General features: G+C 33.0%; 1 protein-coding gene across 1 annotated transcript; it reads left to right on the forward strand.

Moving 5' to 3' along the window:
* The first annotated feature begins 8,966 nt into the window (after positions 1-8,966).
* Positions 8,967-9,604, forward strand: LOC140919649 (uncharacterized). Its single transcript, XM_073366251.1, has 2 exons — positions 8,967-9,186; positions 9,279-9,604. The coding sequence occupies exons 1-2, from the start codon at positions 8,967-8,969 to the stop codon at positions 9,602-9,604; spliced, it is 546 nt and encodes a 181-aa protein (XP_073222352.1).
* Positions 9,605-11,037: the final 1,433 nt, after the last annotated feature.

An 11,037-nucleotide genomic window follows, 5' to 3' on the forward strand; every position in this document is an offset into this window, starting at 1 on the left:
TTAATTTGGACTTTTCAGGCGACTTTCGTACCCATCGACGATAATGGACCAACATCTGTATTTTCGGACTAGACAATGGCTGGGGTTTGAAATCTGGCGCGGAACCCGAAACAAAGTTATAAATTTTGGGGAAGAATGCTATAATGGTCTCCCAGTCGTCAATTTCATTTGGACTTTTCGGGCGATTTTCGTACCACCAGACAAAAATGGACCGAAATCGGGTGGCACGAAAATCCCCGACTTCATCTAGACTTTTCTTGCAATTTTCGAATCACCCGACAAAAATGTAACGAAATTCGTATTTTTAGACCAAATGATGGCTAATATTCAAAATATGACCCGAAACACAATTATAAATTTAGGAGAAGAATGCTTTTTAATTATTACATTATTTGACAACTCTATTTTATTAAATGTTATTATTATATTCGTTTTATAGTTTTACTACATAAAGAAGACAATAATAACATATAATAAAATAGAGTTGTCTAATAAAGTAATAATTACATATTAATTTTACAACTCAATTTTGTTATAAGTTATTATTATTTTCGTTATTTGGTACAACTACAAAACGAATATAATAATAACGTATATTAAAACAGAGTTGTCAAATAAATATGTAATTATTATTAATTTGTTTGATAATTCTATTTTATTATCTTCATTTTAAAGTTTGACTGCATAACGAAGATAATAATATTATTTAATAAAATAGAGCTGTCAAATAAATATGTAATCATTACTTTATTTGAAAACTCTAATTTATTATAAGTTATTATTATATAGGTTTTATAGTTTTACTTCATAACAAAGATAATAATAACATATAATAAAATAGAGTTGTCAAATAAAGTAATAATTACATATTTGTTTGACAAGTCTATTTTATTAAATGATATTACTATCTTCGTTATGCAATCAAACTTTAAAATGAAGATAATAATAGCATATCATAAAATAGAATTATCAAATAAATTAATAATTACATATTTATTTGATAACTCTGTTTTATTATACGTTATTATTATCTTCGTTTTGTAGTTGTACTAAATAACGAAAATAATAATAACATATAACCAAATTGAGTTGTAAAGATGCAAATAAAGTAATAATTACATATTTATTTTACAACTCAATTTTGTTATATGTTATTATTATTTTGAAATCCATATTTATGAACCAAATGATGGCCAGTGTTTGAAATCTAATCCGAAACTCGAAACCTGAAATACAATTTTAAATTTAGGAGAAGAATGCTATAAGAGTCTCACAGTCCTCGATATCATCTGGACTTTTCGGGCGAAAATCGTAACACCCGACAAAAATGGACCAAAATTCTTATTTTTGTACAAGATGATGGCTAGGGTTTGAAATCTGATTGCTAGGGTTTGAAAATCGTACCAAACAACAAAAATGGACCAAAAACCGTATTTTTGGACCAGACGATGGCTAGTGTTTGAAATCTGACGCGGAACCGAAAACACAGTTATTAATTTTGGAGTAGAATTCCAAAAGAGTCTCTTGGTCCTCGATCTCATTTGGACTTCTCGGGTGATTTTCGTACTTCACAACAAAAATGGACTGAAATTTGTATTTTTGGTTTAAACGACGGCTAGTGTTTGAAATATTACGCCGAGCCCGACACACAGTTACCAATTTAGGAGAAAAATGCTATAAGGGTCTTCTAGTCCTCGATTTCATCTGGACTTTTCGGGCGATTTTCGTACCACCTGACAAAAATGGACTAAAATTTGTATTTTCTGACCAGACGATGGCTAGTGTTAGAAATCTAACCCGAAACATAATTATAAATTTAGGAGAAGCATGCTAAACGTCTCTCCCGCTCCTCATTTTCATCTAGACTTTTTAGGCGATTTTCGTACCACCCGAAAAAAATGGACTAAAATCCGTAACATATAATAAAATAGAGTTGTCAAATAAATATGTAATTATTAGTTTATTCGACAACTCTAATTTAATTTATGTTATTATTATCTTTGTTTTATTGTCTTACTTTATAACAAATATATAATAATAACGTCTTTATTTTATTAGGGTTTAATGTTTTAGGGTGTTTAGGGTTTAAGAAATCACGTTTAGGGATTAAAGTTTAGAGTTTAAAATTCGGGATTTTGGTTTTAGTTTTTAGGGTTTAAGGTTTAGGATTTAAGGTTTAAGGTTTTGGGTTTGAGGTTAGGGTTATAGTATATAGGGTTACCTTCATTGCAAAATATTACTACAAAACGATCATAATAATAACATATAATGAAATATAGTTGTCAAATAAAGATGTAATTATTACTTTATTTGAAAATAATATTTTATTATATGTTATTCTAATCTTATTTGTTAAATAATAGTATTATCTTCGTTTGGTAGTTGTACATAATAACAAAGATAATACTAACATATAACAAAATTGAGTTGTCAAATAAATATGTCAAAATTAATTCATTTGACAACTCTATTTTATTATATGTTATTATTATCTTTGTTTTGTAGTAATACTTGATAATAAAGATAATAATAAAATGTAACAAAATTAAGTTGTCAAATAAATATGAAATAATTAATTATTTTATAGTTATTAACTTCATAACGAAGATAATAATAACATATAAAAAAATTGAGTTGTAAAATAAATAAGTAATTATTATTTTATTTGACAACACTATTTTATTATATGTTATTAGTATCTTTGTTATGAAAAAAAATCATAAAATGAAGATAATAATAAAATTAAATAAAATAGAGTTGTCAAATGATGTAATACTTAGATGTTTATTTGCCAACACTATTTTGTTATATATTATTATTATCTTTGTTTTGTATTTAACTTACAACTTGATTTTGTTATATGTTATTATTATTTTTGTTATTTAGTACAATTACAAAACGAAAATAATAAAAACATATAAAAAAATTGAGTTGTCAAATAAAAATGTAATTATTACTTTATTTGACAATTCTATTTTGTTATATGTTATTATTTACTTCGTTATAACTTATTTGTTTGACAACACTATTTTATTATATGTTATTATTATTTATTTGATAACACTACTTCGTTATAACTTATTTATTTGATAACTCTATTTTATTATATGTTATTATCATCTTCGTTACGAACTAAAACTATAAAACAAAGTTAATAACAAAATAGAGTTGTCAAATAAATATGTAATTATTACTTGATTAGACACTCTAGCTATTTCATTTATGTTTCTATTATCTTCGTTATAAAGTACAACTACATGACGAAAATAATAGTATCATATATTAAAATAGAGTTGTCAAATAAAGTAATAATTATATATTTATATGAAAACTCTATTTTATTATATGTTATTATTATCTTCGTATTGTAGTTGTACTAAATAACGAAAATAATAATAACATATAACAAAATTGAGTTGTAAAATAAATATGTAATTATTAATTTATGTGACAACTCTATTTTATTATATGTTATTATTATATTTGTTATGCAGTAAAACTGTAAAACAATGATAATAATAACATATTAAAAATTCGAGTTGTCAAATAAAATAATAATTAAATATTTATTTGACAACTCTATTTTATTAAATGATATTACTATCTTCGTTATGCAGTCAAACCTTAAAATGAAGATAATAATAATATATAATAAAATAGAATTATCAAATAAAATAATAATTAAATATTTATTTGACAACTCTGTATTATTATACAGTATTATTATCTTCGTTTTGTAGTTGTAGTAAATAACGAAAATAATAATAACATAAAACAAAATTGAGTTGCAAAATTAATATGTAATTATTACTTTATTTGACAACTCTATTTTATTATATGTTATTATTATCTTCATTATGTAGTAAAACTATATAACGAATATAATAATAACATTTAATAAAATAGAGTTGTCAAATAATGTAATAATTACAAAGCATTCTTCTCTTAAATTTATAATTGTGTTTCTGGTCATATTTTGAACATTAGCCATCATTTGATCTAAAATTACGAATTTCGTTCCATTTTTGTCGGGTGGTACAAAAATTGCTTGAAAAGTCTAGATCATATCGGGGATTTTCGTACCACCTTATTTAGGTCCATTTTTGTCGGGTGGTACAAAAATTGCTTGAAAAGTCTAGATCATATCGGGGATTTTCGTACCACCTTATTTAGGTCCATTTTTGTCGGGTGGTACAAAAATTGCTTGAAAAGTCTAGATCATATCGGGGATTTTCGTACCACCTTATTTAGGTCCATTTTTGTCGGGTGGTACGAAAATCGCCTGAAAAGTCCTGATGAAATGGTGGCTTGAGAGACTCTTATAGCATTCTTCTCTAAAATTTATAGCTATGTTTCAGGTTCTGCGCCAGATTTCAAACACTAGTCATCGTCTGGTCCAAAAATACATACGGTTGTCCATTTTTGTCGAGGGGTACGAAAGTCGCCTGAAAAGTCCAAATGTAATCGAGGACCGTGAGACCTTTATAACATTCTTCTTTTCCAAAATTTATAATTGTATTTCGGGTTCCGCATCAGAATTCAAACACTAGGCATCGTCTTGTATGAAAATACGGATTCCGGTCGATTTTTTTTGGGTGATACCAAAATCGCACGAAAAATCTAGATGAAATATAGGGCAAGGAGACCCTTATATCATTATTCTCCTAAATTTCTAACCGTATTTCGGGTTCTGCGTCTTATACTTCAAACACTAACCATCTTTTGGTCCGAAACTAGGGACTTTGGTCCATTTTTGTTGGGTGGTACGAAAATTGTCCAAAAAGTCCAGATGAAATAGAGGACCGGGAGACCCTCATAGCATTCTTCTCCAAAATTTATAAATGTGTTTCAGGTTCTGCGTCAGATTTCAAACACTAGCCATCGTCTAGTCTGAAAATACTGATATTAGTCCTTTTTTATAATTTTCTTTCGGGTTTCACGTCAGATTTCAAACACAAGCAATCGTCTTGTTCGAAAATACGGATTTCGGTCCATTTTAGTGGGGTGGTAGGAAAATCGCTTGAAAAGTCCCGATGAAATCGAAGACCGAGAGACCCTTATAGCATTCTTCTCTAAAATTTATAACTACGTTTCAGGTTCCGCGCCAGATTTCAAAAACAAGCCATCGTCTGGTTCGAAAAGACCGCGAGACCATTATAGCATTCTTCGGCAAAATTTATAACTTTGTTTCAGGTTCTGCGCCAGATTTCGAACACTATCCATTGCTTTTTTGAAAATACGAATTTCGGTCCATTTTTGTCATGTGTACGAGAGACCCTTAGAACTGTGTTTTGGGTTTCGTGTCAAATTCCAAACACAAACCATCGTTTTGTTCAAAAATACAGATTTTGGAAAAGTCTAGATGAAATCAAGGACCAAGAGACCCTTATAGCATTCTTCTACAAAATTTATATTTGTTTTTCGGGCTCGACCCCTGATTTTGAACACTAGCCATCGTGTGTTCCGAAAATATGATTTTTAGTCTATTTTTGTCGGGTGGTACAAAAATCGCTCAAAAAGACCAGATGAAATCGAGGACCAGGATACCCATCTAGCATTCTTCCCTAAAATTTATAATTGTGTTTCGGGTTCCGCATCAGATTTCAAACACTAGCCATCGTCTTGTAAGAAAATACGGATTTTGGTCCATTTTTGTCGGGTGATAAAAAAATCGCCTGAAAAGTCTAGATGAAATCGAGGACTGGGAGACCCTTCTAGCATTCTTTTTCAAAATTTGTAACTGTGTTTCGGGTTCTGTGCTAGATTTCAAACACTAACCATTGTTTTGTTGGAAAATACGAATTTCGGTCCATTTTAGTCGAGTGGTACGAAAATCGACCGAAATATCTAAGTGAAATTGAGGATTGGGAGACCCTTATATCATTCTTCTCCAAACTTTATAACTGCGGATCAGGTTGCCCGTCAAAGTTCAAACACTAGCCATCGTCTGGTCAGAAAATACCGATTTTTCCATATTTTTGTCGATGGGTACGAAAATCGACCGAAAAGACCACATGAAATCAAGGACCGTGAGACCCTTAAAGCATTCTTCTCCAAAATTTAAAACCGTGTTTCGATTTCTGCTTCAGAATTCAAACACTAGCCATAGTCTTGTTCGAAAATACGGATTTCTGTCCACTTTAGTCGGGTGGTATGAAAATTGCCCGAAAAGTCCAGATGAAATCGAGGATCGAGATACCCTTATAGCATTCTTCTCCAAAATTTCTAACTTTGTTTCGGGTTACGTGTCTGATTTCAAGTACTAACCAACGTTTTGTTCGAAAATACAGATTTTGGTTCATTTTAGTAGGGTGGTACGAAAATCGTCCAAAAAGTCCAGATCAAATCGAGGACCGGAAGACTTTAATAGCATTCTTCTCCAAAATTTATAATTGGATTTCAGGTTCCACGACAGATTTCAAATACTAACCATCGTTTTGTTCGAAAATACGAATTTCAGTCCATTTTAGTCGTGTGGTACGAAAATCGCCCAAAAAGACCAAATGATATCGAGGACTAGAAGACCCTTATAGCATTCTTCCTCAAAATTTATAACTATTTTTCGGGCTCCATGCTCAATTTTAAACACTAGCCATCGTCTAGTATGAAAATACGAATTTCGGTTCATTTTATTTGGGTGGTACGAATATCGCCCAAAAAGTCCCGATGAAATCGAGGATAGGGAGACCCTTATAGCATTCTTCTTCTAAATTTATAGATGTGTTTCAGGTGCCACGTCAGATTTAAAAAACTAGCCATAGTCTTGTTCAAAAATATGAATTTCAGTCCAATTTAGTTAAGTGGTATGAAAATCGCCTAACAAGTCCAAATGAAATCGACAACCGGGAGACCCTTATAGCATTCTTATTCAAACACTAACCATCATTTTGTTCGAAAATACAAATATCGGTCCATTTTAGTCAGGTGGTACGAAAGTCGTTCGAAAAGTCCAGCTGAAATCTAGGACTGAGAAACCGTTATAGCATTCTTCTTCTAAATTTATAACCTTGTTTCGGGCTCTGCGTTAGATTTCAAACACAAGCCGTCGTTTTGTTCGAAAATACGAATTTCAGTCCATTTTAGTCAAGAGGTACGAAAATCGCCCGAAAAGTCAAGATGAAATCTAGGACCAAGAGATCCTTATATCATTCTTCGCCAAAATTTATTACTGCGTTTCAGGTTTTGCGTCAGATTTCAAACACTAGCCATAGTCTTTTTTGAAAATACGGATTTCAGTCCTTTTTTGTCGATGGTTCAAAAATCGCTTGAAAAGTCTAGATGAACTTGATGACCGGGAAACCCTAGTAGCATTCTTTTCCAAAATTTATAACTGTGCTTCGGGTTCCGCGTCATATTTCAAACACTAGCCATCGTTTGGTCCGAAAATACGGATTTCGGTCCATTTTTGTCTGGTGGTAAGAAAATCCCTCGAAAAGTCCAGATGAAATCGAGGACCGGGTGACCTTTACAACATTCTTCTCCTAAATTTATAAAAGTGTTTCGGATTCCACATCAGATTTAAAACACTAGCCATCATCTGGTCCGAATAATACATTTCGTTCCATTTTTTTCGAGGGGTAAGAAAATCACCCAAAAAGTCCAGATGAAATCGAGGGCTTGGAGACCCTGTTAGGATTCTTCTTCTAAATTTATAATTGTGTTTCTGGTTCCGCGTCAGATTTCAAAATCTAGCCATTGCTTGTTCAAAAATACAGATTTCGGTCCATTTTTGTCTGGTGGTAAGAAAATCCCTCGAAAAGTCCAGATGAAATCGAGGGCTTGGAGACCCTGTTAGGATTCTTCTTCTAAATTTATAATTGTGTTTCTGGTTCCGCGTCAGATTTCAAACACTATCCATCGTCTTGTTCAAAAATACAGATTTCGGTCCATTTTAGTCGGGTAGTACGAAAATCGCACTAAAAGTCCAAATGAAATCGAGGACCGAGAGACCCTTATAACATTCTTCTTCAAAAGTTAAAATTGTGTTTCAGGTTCCGCATCAGATTTCAAACACAAACAATCGTCTAGTTCAAAAATACGGATTTTGGTCCATTTTAGTCGGGTAGTACAAAATTCTCCCGAAAATTCTCGATGAAATCTAGGACTTAGAGACCCTTATAGCATTCATCTCCAAAATTTATTACTGTGTTCTGAGTTCCGCGCTAGATTTCAAACACTAGCCAAAGTCTGGTCTAAAAATATAGATTTCGATCCTTTTTGTTTGAGGGGTAAGAAAATCGCCTTCAAAGTCCAGATGAAATCGATGACCGAGAGACTCTTTTAGCATTCTTCTCCTAAATTTATAACTGTGTTCCGAGTTCTGTGTCGGATTTCAAACACTAGCAATTACTTGGGCTATATTCAAGAACATGTTTCTAATTAAGTATTTCCCTGAAGATATCTGTAATAGAAAGGAGATGGAATTTGTTAAATTGGAACAAGGGAATATGTCAGTAGCGGAGTATGCTGCTAAGTTAGAGGAATTATCCAGGTACTATCCACTCTATGTTGGAGAGGCAGGAGAAAATTCTAAGTGCATCAAGTTTGAAATGGGACTCAGGTAAGAGATCAAGAAATAGGTTGGAATGCAAGAGATCCGTGACTTTCCTACCCTAGTGAATAAGAGTAAGATTTATGATGTGGATAGTCGTCCTGAAAAGGCACATTACCGAAACACTGGAACCATGAAGGACAAGAGGCCTATGCATCATAATAGAGGAAAACCTTACTCTTTTCCTCCTAGTAAATCTGTAAGTCGTTTGAATTATCAACAATACAGTTTTTCAACTAGAAAAGGAGCTAATAGTGGTAACGGAAAAGGAAATGGAAATAGTTATAGTTATGGGAGTGGTAGAGGAAACCCCAATGGACGAGCAGTTAGTAACATAAATAGTAACAACATGAGTCAAGTCTCGAGCAACAACAATGGTAATAATGGTGATCCAGCTACTCCTATCTGATGTCAAATGTGTGGTAAGCAGGGTCACATTGAATATGAATGTAGAGATGCTGGAATTACTTGTTTTAATTGTCAACAACAAGGCCACATTAGCACCACATGCCCCTACCCAAGGAAGACTCCACAACCTGGAAACCAGAGTTCCCAAGCCAGCCGACCTAAATCCAATGGAAGAGTCTTTGCCCTCAGTGGTGCAGGAGCGTCTGAGAAAGACAACTTGATCCAAGGTACATGTCTCATAAGTGATACTCCTTTATTTATGCTATTTGATTGTGGTGCCACTCGTTCCTTTGTGTCTCTTGACTATTTAGACGTTTAGGACTACCTGTATCTCATTTGCAGTATGATTTGATTGTGAATACCCCAACTAGTGATTATGTTGATACCTCTAGTGTTTGTCTTGACATTTCTATCCATGTGTGTGGAAGGGACTTCCGAGTTGACTTAGTGTGTTTACCTTTGCGTCTGGTTGATGTGATTCTTGGTATGGATTGGCTATCTACCAACCGTGTCCGGGTAGATTTTTTTAGTAAAACCATTGAATTCATGGAGTCAGAAGAGAGGGATAAGCCTAGCAATATATCCGCCAACCAAGTGAAGGCACTCTTGAAAGAAGATGCCCAGTTATACATGATCCTAGCCTGATTGGAATTTGAAGAAAAAGTGGTAATACGAGATGTTCCTATTGTGTGTGAATTCCCTGAAGTATTCCCTGAAGATGTCACTAGTTTACCACCAGAGCGTGAGATTGAGTTTAGCATTGACCTTGTACCAAGTACTGGACCCATATCCATGGCATCGTATAGGATGTCTCCCTTCGAATTGTTTGAGCTTAAGAAGCAATTGGAAGAGCTTTTAGATAAACAATTTATAAGGCCTAGTGTGTCACCATGGGGTGCACCTGTGTTGTTGGTTAGGAAGAAGGATGGCTCTATGAGGTTGTGTGTGGATTACTGCCAACTTAATAAAGTGACAATCAAGAATAAGTATTCGCTACCCAGGATAGATAACCTTATGGGCCAATTGAGAGGATTCTGTGTGTTTAGTAAGATCGACTTAAGATCAGGTTATCATCAGATCCGAGTGAAGTCGTAAGACATGAGCTTCCCTGATCATGTTTTTGATTTAATTCCAAAACATACAGTACATATAAAATTTTTGATTGATCTAATGATTTGAATGGAGAAACATTTCAGGCAAACAAGCAGACACAATACACCTGGAATAAAAGCTTGCAACTCAAGGAATCAACCAAAGTTGGAGGATATGCTTGAGAAAGATGCAATTATATGTTGTGTAATTAGGTGTCATAGTAGTTAGGTTGTTAGACTAATCACTATGGTCTCATGCTTAAGTATTTGCCAATGAATATATATCAATCAACAAACAAGTCAATTGATGAATCAATTGATAAATCAATTGTCTGACTCAGAACAAGTGTTTGCACAACACCAATCAATTGGGAAATCGATTAGGTTAAGATTTTTAGTGAAACCTGAGTTATGGGACAAATTCAATCCATTGGACAATCGATTGGGCAATCAATTGATTAATCGATTATGCATATCACGGAAACAACCATGTTTGGAATCAATCGATTGAGAAATCGATTGTGCCAAAGTTTTTAAAATCAGGAATAAGTTCTGAGATGCAATAAATCGATTGAGACATCAATTGATTGAGATTTCTTAAACTCCAAGGTTGAGGCAATCAATTAGGCAATCGATTGCAGATTAATCCTTTATCAGAACAACTTTCATCAAATCGATTGGCACATAGATTTTGTCAAAATAGCTGATGTTCTGTAACAAGCACAGTAGACTGGCAAATCGATTGACGTTTATGTCTGAGTCATTTTGATCAGCACAATCGATTGACGAATCAATTGAAGCTATGTTTTGAATTACAGAAAGGTTTCAACTCATTGCCAAATCGATTATGACTGTGATTATGAAGTCGAATGAGGAATCGATTGTTTTGATCTCGTTGTTGGAACAAAACACCTATAATCGATTACGCAATCGATTTGGATAAAATCATAGTATCAGTTCTGATTGATGTATTAAAGGAATCGATTG

This window comes from Cicer arietinum, chromosome 3, assembly GCF_000331145.2.
Source record: "Cicer arietinum cultivar CDC Frontier isolate Library 1 chromosome 3, Cicar.CDCFrontier_v2.0, whole genome shotgun sequence".
In the NCBI taxonomy this organism is placed as follows: domain Eukaryota; kingdom Viridiplantae; phylum Streptophyta; class Magnoliopsida; order Fabales; family Fabaceae; genus Cicer; species Cicer arietinum.

What these genes read in the sequence shown, in the direction of transcription:
- LOC140919649 (XM_073366251.1), top strand. Translation starts at nt 8,967, where the DNA reads ATGTGTGGTAAGCAGGGTCACATTGAATATGAATGTAGAGATGCTGGA. An exon ending in GAAAGACAACTTGATCCAAG is followed by an intron (nt 9,187 to 9,278) that starts GTACATGTCTCA and finishes TTAGACGTTTAG; the next exon opens with GACTACCTGTATCTCATTTG.